Source organism: Patella vulgata, chromosome 7, assembly GCF_932274485.2.
Source record: "Patella vulgata chromosome 7, xgPatVulg1.2, whole genome shotgun sequence".
Classification (NCBI taxonomy): domain Eukaryota; kingdom Metazoa; phylum Mollusca; class Gastropoda; family Patellidae; genus Patella; species Patella vulgata.
Window position 1 is genome coordinate 13,285,239 of NC_065885.2, and position 17,498 is coordinate 13,302,736.

The 17,498-nt window shown below is 36.8% G+C and overlaps 1 protein-coding gene across 2 annotated transcripts; it reads right to left on the reverse strand.

Annotated features, from left to right (window-relative positions):
* Positions 1-4,542: 4,542 nt before the first annotated feature.
* On the reverse strand, positions 4,543-16,771 carry LOC130010413 (amidase-like). Of its 2 annotated transcripts, XM_056102396.1 has the most exons (11): positions 16,660-16,771; positions 13,980-14,087; positions 13,440-13,566; positions 12,686-12,858; positions 10,660-10,799; positions 9,827-10,027; positions 9,470-9,544; positions 8,716-8,875; positions 7,154-7,216; positions 6,111-6,398; positions 4,543-5,915 (listed from the first exon to the last, which is right to left on the reverse strand). In XM_056102396.1, exons 1-11 carry the CDS (start codon positions 16,700-16,702, stop codon positions 5,722-5,724), a joined length of 1,572 nt encoding a protein of 523 aa, XP_055958371.1. In that variant the 5' UTR covers positions 16,703-16,771; the 3' UTR covers positions 4,543-5,721. The 2 variants fall into 2 exon arrangements, with proteins under 2 accessions (XP_055958371.1, XP_055958373.1); XM_056102398.1 differs by lacking the exons at positions 4,543-5,915; positions 7,154-7,216 and having other exon boundaries at positions 6,274-6,398.
* Positions 16,772-17,498: the final 727 nt, after the last annotated feature.

Sequence of the window (17,498 nt, forward strand, 5' to 3'; positions counted from 1 at the left end):
AACAAATTTCAATAAATATATTAACAGACTAACGATGTGAGGAATTGCTATAAAACTTTATCTAAATATGGCATCATTATAAAATATAATTATGTAACCAAGGGTCATCCAAACATATGAGTTATCTAAATTAAAGAAGTTTCGTAAGAGGCTTAACTTATTGATAAGTCTTATCAATGAAGGTCTATATGTATAGATTAAAGAAGGGGCGTGGCACTTTACTCAGTCGTTTTAATGAAGACAAAATTCCTTTGAGGATTTACAGGGTTTCACTTGTATCTTTCTTAAAGGTTAAGGTGGTTTACGAAAGGTATCTGTCGACTGAATAACCTACTCTATTCAGGCTTGCTCATGTGTCACTGTGCTATTCGGACTTCAATATAGAGTAGGCTGGCCAGTATGACAAGTTTGTTTGCATTGAATGTTCAAATAATTTTGGTATTGATAAGATCACATTTCCCAGAAGCGACCTACCTGAGTTCACAAAGTATGAAATTTTTTGTATTGTAGAAGTTTTTAGTATTGGGACAGTGAATTTCAGTAGTTGTTATCCGTCACACTTCCCACAAGCGACCTACTGTCTGAACATGAACAAACTATTTAACTTTGGTTATTATAAACTTATCTGTGTGTTTGAAATCAACTCCGGTTAAATAAAATCCATTGCACAATTAAATATCCCAAAGGCAACGAATAAAAAAGTTCTCTCTTGAAAAATTGAACTCCCACAAACTTTTGACATTGTAATTGTCTTCACTACAATAGAAAATGCTCTCGGATTAAGATCCGAATTTATCATTATTTGTCAATGTTGTATAAACTTGCAATATTTCTATTTAAAGGGAACATCGCGGATTTTAACAGAGTCTTTGAAACAAAAGTGTACGTATGAAATTTAAGCGCCAAATTTTAAAGGAATAGTGTTATTGCCTTGTCTCAAAATTTCAGTTGATGTCGACATCAAAGTCGCTTTTAAGGGTTGATTCAATTTGTTTTCGTTAGGTGACCTAATATTCTATTGCCGTTCCTTTAAAGATTTATACAATGTATGACCCACGTGCTGTACTTCATAACGAAAGGTACATTTCACCTACACGTTATTCTTTATATAATAAAAGTCTGCTTTTATCCAGACACCATATAATACTGCTTGGGACACCGGTCTCCATTTCCAGATGAAGATTGACGGGTTTAAGTTGTTTGAAAACGTATCAAGCATATTAAGTTAGTTGCTCGTCCCAAAGGTAGGTCATTTTTAGGGCTTTTAACGCAAAATTAAGCAGTTTTATTCACGAAAATATAATCAAGATTGGCCCTTTAAATAAGACCCCAGACCTAGGCCGTTCACATAGAAGATGAAAATGTAATTATCATTTTTAATAAAGTTGTTCGCATCGCCCCGTATTACATGTCATTATATAAACATAAATTGTGTCTATTTCATGTTTCAGTGGAATTTCATTAGCCGTTTAGATACTGCTTTTGCAATTTTTATACATACAACTGAGTGCTAATTACATAAAATTTCATGAGATATATTAAATATTATATCATTTATTATATAAAAATATGAACAATATATTTGTAATTATCAAGCTTCAAAGACCTAAACTTGGTTTTGAACTTGGCTGTTTTTCATTTTTTTCATTTCTTATACCTCTTTGTTGGTAATATTGTGTGAACATATGAAACGGCAACAAAGAATGTAACAAACTATTTTAAAGCAATGAATGTCATTCTAGTTGACTTTGCCTTGTGTTTTTTCTCTACATAAACGCTTGAAAGTGTCACCAAATATGCTGAAGCCAACCCCACCCCTTTTGAAAACTCATGTATCCACCCTTGTGAAAAGGACCGTAGCCAATTTTGGCGGGGGTGAAAATTCAGTAACAAACAAGAAAGGCCGCGGGCTTTTTTCTGTACATTATATCAAGGTTGTAAACTCTCGATTATTGCTTCAGGAACATGCATCCTCGAAAATTTCTTGCACTTTGTTTTGTTTTGTTTTTTTTTTTGGGGGGGGGGGGCTGGCGTAAATCGAAAATATATATAATTATAGATAGACAGCGTAATTTGAGAATGCGCGAAGAGTGTGTGTGAATTATGGAGAAAGGGGAATGCATGGGGTTGAAAATAAATAAAGGGAGCTTAGTGGGCAAGATCCTGACTCGCTAACCAGGAGATTTATCTGGATTATCCTGTCTGGTTGGTTACCCTTTGTCAGTGGTGCAGAACGTAAGGTGCGAAAAATCCATTACAGTCGGAATTCGAAATAAGAATAATCCGTAGTGCTGCTGTCCTTGATAAAATACTCTGATGGCAAACTGTATTAGCCCGTTAAACTCCATTTCATTTCAAAATAAATGTCGTTTCATGCTTATTTAGTTCACAACTGCATAACTGAATGCATCATAATGGCATATCCATGGACGTAATCCTTTCTTCAACTACCCCGCTGAGATGACAAATATTTGGGGTGACTTTGTCAAAGATTAAGTACAAGTCGACGTTCCAGAATATCACATTTTATGGTATACTCGAACAATGATTAACTCAATGATTAGGCTAATCAAGTTTATATAAATCTTAGTTTAAAATTTAGTCCGCTTTCCAGAAAATGACTGGTCAGAAAATCAGAGATTAAATCTATGATTAGCACTAATCTACCTTCGAAAATATGGGCCTAAGCGTCTACAGACAGTAGGCGTGCCCTGTTCACACTGTGTCTCCCTTGCTCGATTGTTTAATTTTAGTCCTTCCTTAAACTTATAACTTTACGAATTCAATATTTATATATTATTCTTTTCGTATCGTTTATTAAGACGCATGGACGCGTCTTTTCTAAAACAGAGGAAATTATAATGGTGTGATAATCTGTCAATCGCTAACATAATCAATGTTTCTTAAATCAACCGCTTTAAGATTAACTATCACCACTTTTCAAGCCGTCATTGGGTAACGACGTTAATCCCATCTATTGTTTTTGTTGATTTATTATATCGTTTAAAGGGACAATAACACTCTTGCTGGCTTGAAAGCTCCAGAAAATAAATAATATCTCTATCTAAGTACTAGATGTTTAAGTGTCCTACCTGTTGTGTAAATTATCCATTACATCCTATTTTACTTGTCCAGAGGGTTCGAAAATAATTTTAAATCTAAGTTTCATTTGAAAAGGTTTACGTTAGACCTTTTAAACCATTATGTTGAATTTTTCAAAATTTTTAAATAAGGTGTGTTAAGATGAAATTTGTATCATCAATTAATTGAAATATTCTAAAATAGGACAATTTGTTGACCAGAATAAAGATTGGGACATATTATTCAGTTACAACAAGAGTGGTATTGAGCCTTTAATCTTTTATGCATTGTTCATCTATCGACATATCAGTTTTAATTACAATATTTACCTTTATCCTATTATCTGATTTTCCTTAAATATAACAAAATTTGTACATTGAAGGCAGTCACTAGTTAGGATACCTTACTAAGTTCAGTAACTGGCCTGTCAGTACTGTATGACGGTATATGTATATTTATGTTCCGGTATATTAAAGAATTGAAGAATCATTCGAAGTCTGTTATATCCGAAGAGAGAATTTACAGCTCTAAAGTACTGTATTCCATTAGATTTTTTGCTACAGTGTTTTTGGTCTGTGGTACAATGACATTGGATCTATTCAACTGATCTTTCATCCAGGTCTTTTCTTATGTTCAAAATACCCCCACATTTTGCTAGAGATCTAGAGGGTCAACAACCTTGGTATTAGCGTACGAGGAGCGGTCATTTTGTCGGGCAGCTTTGATCCGATTTTCTCGAAATTCAAACTTAGCCGTCACTAGGGTTTAACTGTGATTTTAACTGTTTTTAAAAATCGAATAACAGTTGTGACATGTAGGATCGAGAGACCACCATCTAAATCGCGATTGTTCGTACCATCATTAGTCATAATCCAGGAAGTTACAGTCTGATGTGCGCGAATATCGAAGGGACCGAGAACTTTGGGATAGACACATATATTTTAAGTTGCATCAAAATCGTATAGGATTCCAAATAATGGGATGTGTGACAGTGGTATCGTTCCGTTCTCCACTAACCTCTGGTTCCATCAACGGAGGAGACACGTAATCAAATTATCCGCCCTTGATAATTCTGCTATTTTTATCGACTAATCGAGTGGGTGAAGGGAAGTAACTCGCATTTTATTGAAACTAAGATTATTGTGCTGAACGTAAACAATGAAGCTAAGACTAATGTGTAAACTGTTTTTTGATTTGTTCGAAGAATCAAGCTACGATCAAGGGCAGATAATTTGAATTCCCAAAAGCCCGTGGATTGACCCAGAGGTTAGTGGAGTAGAATGGAACGATACCACTGGGAATCATACTGTCATGAGCATCAGATCTCAGGATGCAACACTAAACAAGAACTAGACACTATCCTGGCCCTTTTTTATACGTGGCCTTAGCTTCTGGCTTCACTTCACGTGTTCTGTTCAGTAGATAAAACTGTTGAACACTGTTTTGTTCTAAACTCCTTGTTAACACATAAATACAGGAAAACTATAACAATTATGAAATTACAAAATCTATTACAAGTTATTATCTGTAGGGTGCGGTTTCGATACTGCGCTTGTACCTGACTACCAATAGACTAAGGGATAAGTCGCCTGACTAACTTCGTGGGTTTTCTCCGGGTCTCCCGGTTTCCCCTCACTGCTACCCGAGGCTATATTTTGATCACCGACATTCTAACGGCATTGACCGAATATGTTTTGCAGGGTTATTAATTAGCCTAAATATATCCCCAATTGAAAAAGAATACCTTCACGAAGTGTCTGTATCCAGCAAATACACTATTATATCTATGTCTACTCCTGATAACTAAGTAGAATATATTATTTATAACCTATAGACGTTATACCCAAATACACGTTCATTACAACCCCTGAAATCACTACTTTAACACTACGTGTTACACCCGTGTCGTTATAAAACGCGCTTGGTATATTTTGATTTATCAATCAATACAGGTGATATTTCATATTAAACTATGTTTTTAACTAAAAGTCCGTGTACGTATGTAATATAGAGGACTGGTGTATTTACCTTGTCTCAAAATTTCAGCCCAAAATATTGAGTCGTTTGGACGTGAACGTCAAAACTGCTTACCCGGACACGTTACCCTTTTAAGATTTCGGGTCATTTGTTTTGGTTGGGTGACCTGATAATCTATTGCCGTTCTTTTAGAGGTCTATACGGTGCATGGCCCACATGCTGTACTTGATAACGAAAGGTAAATTTCACATACACCTTATTTTTATAACATAAAAGTCTGGTTTTATCCAGACACAGCATAATACAGCTTGGGACACCGGTCTCCATTTCCAGATGAAGACTGACAGGTTTAAGTTGTTTGACAATGTGTCACATATATGGAGTTAGTTGTTCGGCCCTTATGTGCACGATTTTAAGCAATTTTAACACAAAATTAAGCAGTTTTATTCTCCAAACTATAATCGAGATTGGCCCTTAAAGTAATTGTTTTCATGTCCAATTGTTGGTCTACTCGAATATGATGCAATAGATACCCCTTTTTGACACCCATGCTTATAGTAATGTTATGCTAATTATATTTTATTATACCCCTAAAATAGTTATATCTTTCAATATTCTGAAAAACGGAAAATATAAAACTAAACTAAATCTTCGCCGTCCTTCTCATTTTCCATCTCGAATTTTCTCAAACGCCCGTGCCACTTGTAAAACTGTTGTTTCATCAAAATGACGTCCCATGATCATCATACCAACCGGAAGTCCTTCAATATTTCCCGCGTTTATAGAGAGTGCGGGATGACCAGTTGAGTCGGCTGCTGCTGTATTAATAAGCATCGTTGATGCTGTCTCAATGTAATCTGGAATAGAAACAACATCTTCATCGTTCATCATCATCGTTATCATCATCCTCATAACAACAAGACAACAGCGTGGCTGCTGTCTGTCCCGCTCCACGCCCAATTAGAATCAAAGTCATCGTGTTCCAAAGCCCCAATCAGTCAAATTGCCTCTATGCACATCCAAGCTATCACAATAAAGAAATCTCTACTTACCAGTCGTTGAGCAATCAGCTTGTAGAAGTTTTGTTGCCTTATATGGTAAAGTTGGTAGAATTAAGACATCATATTCTTGTAGAACTTTATCATAGGCTTGGGTTAATACCGTTGTCAGGTTCTGGCCTTTCGCATAAAATTTATTACCATAATTTCTGTTCATATATTCTCCAGTCAAACACAGCCTTTTAACAGCTTTAGAATTATCATACGGTCGAGTTCTGTGCCCCCGGAAAAATGCTTCCTGTAGCGACGTTGCGTAATACCCTTTCCATTGGTAGCCGTTTCCTGCAATTAAAAAATTACTTATATGTCATAATTTTGAAAATCACGAATGCAACCGCTGAAATCATGTTACGGGTCAATTGTTTTCAGTCACTGATTCAAAAGTTATTTTAATGCTCAACGTAAACGTTGCAGTCGGAATATCCCATTTCATTTTCGCCATTAAAATCTCAAACCCAGAACTAGGTATTCGACTAGTATCCAGTGTGGGTTGAAAATAATATTCGTGATCAGCACTAGCTGTATGGGTGGTGTGGCAATCTCCAGTGGGCCCTGTTACAAGAATCTTGAATCTTGCGAGATGGAAATCGTAGAATGCGCAGCAATGCCTTGCACATGGTGGTGGTAGATACTCTAAGTTAGTATCCGAATGATCTGAGTATTCGGAACTTCCTACTGTTTTGCTCCGAACTGGGCTAATGAAGACGGGCATACGCCATGCAGTGTGCTTTGAGGGAAATTTTTCCCGGACAGCGGCACTACGGCCTACTCTTATATCGAATTCCAACTGTCAAGGGATCTTTAACGTGCACGCCAATGTGTACACGGGACCTCGCTTTTTCGTCCCTTCCGAAGGACTAGACAGCTGTCCTTGTCAGGCCCTCCGTCCTGCATCACTGACAAGGGGGAACCACACCGGAAAATCTGGATGAACTTTCTCGCTGAGTATTCGGTAAAGAGATTTTATTCCCATTACACCAGTGACTGGAACAATACAAGACAGTTTAAATACAGCTCAACGCTTACAGATTACTAACCATTTCCAAGGATCATGTTATTGTATGCCCCCTGCATGGCCACTCCTGTCCAAATGGCCAATGCTGAAACATATCAAACAAGGTATTTAAAGATACATTATGTAAGATTTAAATGAAGAGCTAACCATTCCTGCTATAATAGTTCGAAAATTGATAATGCAAAATTAATATTTTGAATATTCCAATCAAATCGAAGCTAAGCCTCACTTCTTCAGTTTTTAATTAAATCACAATATGGCTGAACCGTTCTAATCTACATAATATTCCAGATACCCGATGACATCGACAGTTGATTATGATCTTGTCATGTTAATTAATGTTTAATTAATAGTTAATATAACATTTCAGGCCTAAAGAAAGACCCACAATAGGCAGATTTAGCTTTGAATAATGTATGTGGAATTACTAATTTACTTTGATGAGATGTTTGAGATATCAGTCAACAAAAGCAATGGCCATAACTCTAAATTTCTGGTGATAAGAAAGGTATGGATAGATGTTAGTGAAGTTAGCATATAACATGGATGGATAAATAAAATAAGGTTTAAAGGGATTGTCCCGATTTGAACAGAGTCTCAAAAATAAAAGTCTGAATACGTATGAAATTTAAGCGCCAAAATATAGAGGAATGGTGTATTTACCTTGCCTCAAAATTTCAGCTCAAAATATAGAGTCGTTTGGGCGTGAACGCCAAAACTGCTTATCCGGACACGTAACCCTTTTAAGATTTCGGGTAAATTTTTTCGTTGGATGGCCTGATAATCGATTCCCGTTCCGTCAAAGGTCTATACAATGAATGGCCCATGTGCTGCACTTGATAACGAAAGGTAAATTCCACCTACACATTATTTTTATAAAATAAAAGTCTGGTTACATCCAGACACCGCATAATACAGCTTGGGGCACCGGTCTCCATTTCCAGATGAAGACTGACGGGTTTAATTTGTTGGAAAACGTATCTCATATGTTGAGTTAGTTGCTCGGACCTAAGGTAGAGAATTTTAAGGGATTTTAACACAAAATTAAGCAGTTTTATTCTCCAAAATATTATCGGGATTGGCCCTTTAAGTTCCTGCTTTTTTGCACCGACTGAGCTATAATCTCACCCACATGAGGCAGTTTCTATCCTCACAAGATACATATTAAGAGCAAGGTGTTTTACAATTAGCATAGGGGGGTTGGATGGCTGAATGGTTAGCGTGCGCGCGCTGTATCATAAAGTCTGTCATTGAGTCGACTGGCGTGGTTTCGAATCCCCGGTTGTACGTGGCAAGGAGTAGGGTCGCCTGTCCAACCTCGTGGGTTTTCTCCGGGGCCTCCGGTTTCCTCCCACTGCTAAAGACCCCTACGCGCAAGCGAATTATGTAAATAAAATTAGTCCCGAAATGACCTGGTTTGTGTCGAGTGGACGTTAAACCCCATTTCTCTCTCTCTCATATATGTTGCGCTTAAAGTGTCTTTCGTGCATCATGAGGCAGTTTAATGATTACACGTGTTATACATATTAAAACAAAAGATTTTACAATCTAAATGTGTGACGTGTTATGATCAAGAGAACTTACAATCTAAATGCATCGGTACCGAAACCTTTTCAACTTTAGCTCCAGCCTTTGCTAATGTCAGGGCAGCCTGTTCTACCATTTCAGCGACATCTTGTTCCGTACAATTGGAGAAACCTTCTTGTAGCAGTCCAATCTTTTTCCCGCTGATACCTTTATCTAACTACAATACAATGAATGAATAAAGGAGGAAGGGAGGAAGACGGGAATGAATAAAGGAGTGAATGAAGGAATTAATGAGGTTTAACGTCCTAACGTCTGCAAACTACAGTCTCAAACCAAAAAGTTCCAGTGTATACCATTTTTAGCATATAAATGTATTATGTATGTAATTAGTTTCTTTATATGCTTAAATATAAATATATTACAGGCCGTGGGGGGGGGGGGTCTAGAGCAAAGCGAGACAAGGTGGCTAAGAGGGTAAGACGCTGGCTCGCTAGCCTAGAGGTCACGGGCTCGATCCCGGTGTGTGCCGAAAAAGTTCTTCGGGATCGAGCCAGTGTGCTTTCGCCTTGTCAGTGGTGCAGAATGGAGGGCCTGACAAGGACAGCTGTCGGATTGGACGGGAAAAGCAGGTCTCATGCAAACATTGGCGTACACGTAAAAGATCCCTTGGCAATTGAAATTCGATATGAGTGTATGACGCAGCGCCGCTGTTCTGGCAAAATTTCCCTTATTGCACACTGTATAGCGTAAGCCCGTCTTATATCATTACCCCAAAGGGATATTGGGTAGTCTTCTCCCATCATAAACTTACTAAAGTGGTATATGGTTCACTTTTCAAATCACGTGGTTGCCTTGGATCTCGTCCTTCATCGTAACCAGCGAGAACCTGAAAACAAATTAATATACATATACATTGAGGCAGGTCTTTTTTAGGGGAGGGAGGGGGGGGGGGTATACTGCAACAACTGATTTCCAATGTCTAGATGTAATTTAAGTGCATTTTGTATTTATATGTTCACTTATAAAATAAACAACGCCTAATTCTCATCGTGTCATCCATGTATTAACATGCCATTTATTTTGCATCAGACCAAACCCACTGGTTGCCTTTTGTTCTTTTTTTTAAAATACCATTAGTGCATTTTATAACTTTGGTAAATAAACTCACCTCTAAGAGAAGAGCACAATCGTGAACATTGGCTGCCATTGGTCCTAAATGATCAACAGTAAGTTCTATAGGCATGGCACCAGTATATGGTACAAGACCCCAGGTTGGTTTTATTCCTACTATACCTGACCATGATGCTGGTATTCTGATGGAACCACCTTGATCACCTCCAATAGCCATATCTACCACCTTACCAGCCACCTTACAATTATAAATAAAACATGTTTAACAACTATTTTTGGGCATTAAAATATATTAAGGTGACAATATTTACATTGTTTTAAAAAATCCTATCCCGGTAACATCAAATACAAATGATGTTCACACAACAGCAAACTACATGCAATATATTATTTCAACCGTTCACTTGAAGGGACAAAGTGGAGAAAGGTAAGAAAATTCATCAGGTAAGGCTATTGACCCCCACCCCCCTCTCCACTGACCCCTAGGATCGAATGACAGATTGAATACCGTACACATGCATCACAAAGGATTCTTTCTTTCAATAGAATAAACAACCAGTCCAAAGTTCGGATCGTTACCAAAGCTCGCAAGTTTTCTCAGCAAAAGGGAATAAATCTGGAGACCATTCTAGAGGCAGATCACCATTAATTTCCCATTGACTTCAATGTTAATTCTTGTCTCTGAGCCCGGCTCCAACCTTTCTTGAAATTTTCGGTGGGCTGGACGCTTTTCACTATCGACAGATTTTGTATGAGGTTGACAATGAAATTTTGAGAAATACAAATTTGAAGTGGCATACTAAAACGTCATTATACTCAGTACATATCACAACAGATGACGGACATAAAAAGTACATAGGGAGAACTGACTAGAGCAGCGCTGCCTGAACTAGATCCACCAACAGTTCTGGTTTCATCAACCGGATTTCTCACTGGTCCGCTAGAACAGGTACTGCTACATCCACTATAGCATAGGTCCTCACACGCCGTTTTACCCAGAATTCTTCCTCCTAGAAAACACATTGTAATGAAGGCGAGGTATCAGCTATCATATTAAATACAACGTATCATATTAAATACAAGATATCCGATATTATATTAAATACAATTAAAGTATCCGATATCATATCAAATACAAGGTATATGATATTATATTAAATACAGGGTATCAGCTATCATATTAAATACAAGGTATCAAATATCATATTTAAATACAAGGTATCGGATATAACATTAAACACAATGTATAACATATCATATTAAATGCGAGGTATCATATTTGATAATGTATCCGCTATCAAATCAAACGAATCAGCTATCAAATTCGATAAATCTGATATCAAATAAAAATAAATCAGCTATTGAATTCAATAAATCAGATATTGAATTCAATAAATCAGATATCGAATACAATATATCAGATAACAATTTCAATCAATCAGACAACAAATTAAATGAATCAGATATCAAATGAAGTGAATCAGATATCATATTCGATTGTAACACTAATAGTACAGAACAGTATCGTACATACAGGATTTGTTTACACCGGGAACCAGAACAACTGGAACAACAGGAACATAAACACTAATATACACAGGGTACATTGCTACTTTAAGACACCAGGAACATAAATTATAACATCAACACGGTACATCACTATATTATGCGCTCGTCTCTGCTCCTCTAAACATGTCTCTAAAACATGGCCTTATATACCTTTAAACAGGTGCGAAAATGGATACTGGCACCTTATAAGGAACTGGGACTACCCACAAGTGTGACAAAGTGATCGATAACTTTCATCAAATTGAACGATCATTTAGATGCTTAGAACTTTATGACCTCAGCTGGTTTTTGATAATATATGATATTGACGTTTCAACTCTGTATAAACTTCTGTTAAGGCACGAACTGGCTATGATCTAATTAAACATGTAATTAATCTCATATATCATTTACAAACTATATGTGATCTGTGTACAAGCTCCACGTGACTTTAAAGGAATGTACACTGGTCAGTAAGCATACCATGACGTGATAAAGAGACAATTGCATGTATGATCATGAGTCTTATTTATTCTCCGGCGCTATATAATCAGGAGTTTACTGACAGTTAGACAGACAGAGCGGGGAAGAGAAGAGAGGCTTGGACGAGTGCATGGACTCACCCGAGTTCAGTCGCTGCCATGGCAGAGGCACTGAATGGTGGATTTAATATTGTTATATGTGTTCCTGTTGTAGTCTATTTCCCGATGCATTTCACGTTTCATCAAAATCAGATGAAAATTGTGACCTCCAGAGGGTCCACAACCCTGATACACAATATTTTGACACTATTTTGCGAACGAGGGGTGGCCATGTTGTCCGCCAGTTTCGGTCCGATTTTTACGAAATTCGAACGCGACCATCCTTAGGATGTAACGGTGATATATTCAAAAGGTGTTTTAAATCGGATAAAAATTATGACCATAATTCAGGAAGTTATGGTCCGATGTGCGCGCATATCGAAAGGAACCGAGATCTGTGGGTTATAAACATACATTTCAAGTTTAAACCAAATCGGATGAAAATTGTGACCTCTACAGTGTTCACAAGCTAAAAACGTCATTTTTCGTACAATCAGGGGTCATAATCCATGAAGCTACATGAGATCGTAGGGTGATAAACCTATATGTCAAGTTTCATTAAAATCGGATAAAAATTGTGACCTGTAAAGTGATTACAAACAATTGTGGCCGGACGGACGGACAGGGGCGACGACAATATACGTCCACATGAAAATGTGGGCGTATAAAAACGTACACGGTGTTTCAATAATATCACTTCTCAATTTACAGAAATTCACGAGATCCAGGACGTTTATTCTACGACTTTGTAATAGAGTAACTCTTACCAGCATCTAGGACTCTAGTGACGACTGTAGCATCAAATTCTGGTACATAACCTTCCAATATTTTACTACCATTCATCATAGGTACCCCTGCTACGGCAATGTTGTCTTTAATACCCACAGTTTTACCTGCTAATCTACCTGTAGCGGCACCTTTGATATCACATTTCCAACTCCTGTTAAAAGACCGCCATGTTATGATAATACAGTGTGCTTTGATGGAAATTTTGCCCGGACATCGGTGCTACTCTAATCCCAACTGTGAAAGGTTCTTTTACGTCCATGCCCATGTGCAAACGGGATATTGGGGGTTTTTTTCGTTCCATACGAATTACTGACATCTGACCTTGTCAGGCCTTCCTCTTCCACTATCGAAAAGGTGCAATCGCGCTGGAAAATCCCGGCCAAATTTCTCGACCAACACCGGGAACCAGAGAACTGAACTCCGGGCTTGGGAGCCGGCGCTGCTCCCAACAATTAAGGTATTTGAGGTATTGAAGGTATTTTAGTATTTCAGTGGTATAGGGAGTAGATGGGTGTGGGTGTAGGTCATATGTCTTCTTAGTAACTGACAACTAACCAACAGGGTCCCTTTTACGCCTAACCATTGTCGATTTGAGTATAAAATCCCCGTTTTGTTTTCAAATGAGGTTTCAACGCTTTAGTGAGTGTTAACTTTGAGGAATAAAACTTATTAAAGCATTTACAAAACGATTTATTATATTAATGACCAACAATGTACTATTAATTATATTACCATGCATTATATGGGTTGTCATTTTCTGCTGGTCTGTAACCTGGAACTCTTGGATATTTAACCGGAAGTGCGGGTTCTGGAAGTTCTGACAAACGTTGATAGGAAGTTGCTGTACTTTTAAATTGCGCTAAAATTTAAAATATATCGTATTTCAAGCACTATTCCTTCTTACTCGAGAAACAGAAAGGGGGGTGGGGGTGTTTAACGTCCAGCATCAATCAGGATAATAAAGACGGCGTGGTTTAACCTGGTATAAAACAGAGAGAATTTGTAAGGTACAGTATCTAGTAGTTCTGATACGATCAACCGAGGTCCCGTGTGCACATTAGCGTGCTTCTACAGGAACCATTTATGTTGCAACAAGGGTAGGCTGTAGGGCCGCTGTCCAGTCAATACTTCACTGACTGGACGTTAAACCCCATTTCATTTCATATATACACATGCACAGAGCAAAATACACAAGAATGTCAATTATTTAAGATTTTAATTATGATTTCGCAAGATTATCAAAAGAAATATTTGGAACATAAACATGTCTACCTGTTATAGCTTGTATTTCTTCTGTTGTACATTTTAAATTTAATTCTTCTGATAATTTCTGTAAATCATCTTCGGTAGGTGGACAAACAGCTGGTGATTTATATAAACCTACAAGTATACATAGAAAACATTAATAAATTTATATAAACCTACGAGTATACACAGAAAACTTTAATAAATCTATATAAACCTACCAGTATACACAGAAAACTTTAATAAATTTATATAAACCTACCAGTATACACAGGTTACCCTATGTGGCCATTGTGTAACCCAATATATAAGCGTAATAGATCAGCTTCAGAAGAGATAGTGGTTCACCGGCAGTAACTGTTTAAGAATCTGTAATGGCATACAGGACACATTTCACCAAATATTCCTACACCGTCACGCCGTCACGCAGCCACGCCGTCACCAATGAAGGGCGAAAGTTATTTTTAGTCTTTCTCTCCCTTACCCTTTTCCCGCTTTTGCATGGCGATTCATAGAAAGGGGTTTGAAAATACATTTTCTGTCAGGTTTTGGCGAATATTAATGATTTTGAGGCGGAATGATAGGAGAGTTGAGAGTTTGAGTAGGTTGAAATGTAGTGTGAAAAATTGCATGTTCAGTGGTCTTTAAATCCAGTTTGTGTATCGCAAGTTTTCCATGGTGAACCTCATACGTGCTTTTGAGCAAGAAGTTACCACATGTTGCTCCATCTGTGGTAGAAAGCGTTCTCAAAGAAAATTTGGGAAAAAGTTAGAACCGTTCTAAGAGACGAGAAATAACATTAAAGTCAATGTGTAAATCCGGACATTTTTCCGTATGCAAATGAGCTTCCTCATAGATCCCATAAAAGGTATATGTTCTAATATGCTAAGTTCTTGTCTGCGATATCACCTCGGTGGAAGCGGACGTAAAATACAACTAACTAAGATATGCTTAGTTCTATTATGCATTCGTCTATTATGCAAAATGCAGAATGGAGAAGTGTAATGTGCAAAATAACTGTCGTACTGTGTTTTGTATTATTGAAAAGTATATTATGTATTTTAACACTGTGACATTGATATTGTGGAGCAATGGGGATTTCAAATTGTAAAACTCAAATACATATTTTGAACTGTTGTCATGCATTTTGCACCGTGAACATTGAAATAATATTGGCAACGTTATCCTTCCATAGATCACAAGTGAGACAAGTAGTTGTTGATTCGACAGTATCTATATATGATATATATGGGTCTGTTGTTGACATATGATATATCTAACGATTATAAGATATACTGCACTTTTTGTACATATACCCATCTGTTTCATTTGTGCTTGAAGTATATTTGAAATTTTTAAAATATATGTGTTGTGTTGTACACTCGAACGACATGAACGGTTGTCTTTGTCTCATGATAAATATCACTACCTGCGATTAGTTATTTTCAGAAACAAAAAAAATGTTTTCAATAGTAACCGAATACTAAGCACATTTATATCTCATGAGTGTAGATTTAGCATTAACCCTAAATATGGTTTACTTTTCTATGAATTACTCCAGAGAGCCTAACTTTCAGTGTAATCCTTACACTTTAAGATTTTGTTATTAATTAATACACTCGAGCCGGCGTAAAAATGTATTGATGACGTCCACATAAACATAAGTAGGTCGTTTTGAGACCAAAAGACGGTTAAAATGTCGTTCAAAATGAGATCAGATCACCACTGATTCTGTTCTGGTCTCTCAGCCCGGATCCTATAATTGTGTTGGCCTGAGCCCTCCCCACATCTTACTTAAAAGTCTATATGTAAATCTTGATCATTGAATTTTTGAGATACACAAATGTACAGTAGCATAGTACCGTAACCCACATTTAGCTCTGTTATCCACAAATATGCACCAGAACCTGGCATGACATTCGAACCGAGATGAGGACCTTAATTGGTGGTCTGAATGCAACGTTAATATCACTTATTTGGTTATCAAGAATATGGTAATTTGAGTTGAGGTTTTAATGTAAAATCGACAGATTCATGATTTTAGGGCGCAAGAATAACAGGATTAAGAAATTGGTTACGTTAAAATTTAGGATGTATATTTACAGAGAGAAAAGTGAAGTAGTTTATCAATGTAAATGAAATCAAAAGTCAACTATGCGTTATCCCAATTTGTTTTTATATACAAGTCTATAGTAACCATTCCTTCAGAAACAAGAAGTGAACCAGGTGCTAAAGTATAGAATATTATAGTTAACCTTTATAACTGTAGAATTTCCTACAGAAAGCTCTATTAAAATCTACAGAATAATGTAGATATTTTAAAATGGTATATTATTTGCGCTGTGTAATGTTTGAAGCCTGTACAAGCCACCTAATACTACATTATTTCATCCTACAGAACAGGGGATACTGCCGCAAAAAAAAAAAAAAACAAAAAAAAAAAAAAAACGTTTTTGTGACGGTCCTAAAAATGATCATTGATATTACTGTTGACTGTACATACCTGCGGTTTTAATTCACTACCGTTGGTAGTAGTTATGAATACCCGTGTTTATGACGGACCCACACTGTTTATAAAATCCCGATTTACCTAACCCTAACCCCAACCCTTTATCAGATGGCGTTACTTCATCTCGAGTCTTATATATGACGTTGTTTTATACAAAAACGGTAACGCATGCATTATTTTTAGCAGAAAGATACATACCCTGTCCCGAGGCCATCGTTGATTTGGTTGTAATGTAGTTCATTGGTTAGTCAGCGTTATCTGTTGAAGCCTAAATAATATATGCATCTGTTACTAACTGTGCAGCGTGAATATATTATTGTTTTTTAGCGTGTCAAATAAACCTTATAGAGATCAAGGACGGTCAACATTAACTTTAAGATGCATTATGTATGATTTAGATAAAGAGCTGACATCTTTTGCGCTATAATAGTTTTTAAAAAAAAATCATATGACAATGTTTGTCAAATTACTTCATTCTGAGCGAAGTTATACATGTTTGGAGAATAGTGGAGTCTCGATTGCCATTGCTACCGTTGTTACGATTGTAAACAAAGTCTCGAATATCCATTTTTTAATTAAATCATTAAACGACGATCTAGTTTAAATCCATTAAAAATCTCGAGCATCCGAAAGTAGGTTATGGTCTTATAATGTTAATAAATGTCTTAGTAATGATTTGTAATTTAAGGCCAAAAGAAAGACCTGCAATAGGCAGATTTAGCTCTAAAATAATGCATCTATAAGGGTCAATAAAAATGGGCCTGAGAAATTATAGTCTTAAGCTTTTATAACGATCCGAATTCATTTGTATACAACAATAATATGAAGAAATTGCCGCCATCATTTTTAACGGTGAAATCGTGTTGTAGAACGGAACAAACCACTAGGGATACCGAGGATGCAGGGTCAAAGGAAGCTGGGTCATAGGTAAATTAAACATGTTTCGTTAGATGTTCAACTTAATTGATAAGTTTTATCAGAGTCTATCTATTGGTTAAGGAAGGGAGCGTGGCACATTAATCAATCGTTTTAATGAA

Coding starts and splice junctions, on each gene's coding strand:
- LOC130010413 (XM_056102396.1), bottom strand. CDS start 16,702: ATGAACTACATTACAACCAAATCAACGATGGCCTCGGGACAGG. Junction 12,859..13,439: donor GACAACCCATATAATGCATG/GTAATATAATTA, acceptor GTCTTTTAACAG/GAGTTGGAAATGTGATATCA. Junction 5,916..6,110: donor AGCTGATTGCTCAACGACTG/GTAAGTAGAGAT, acceptor TTTCTATTCCAG/ATTACATTGAGACAGCATCA.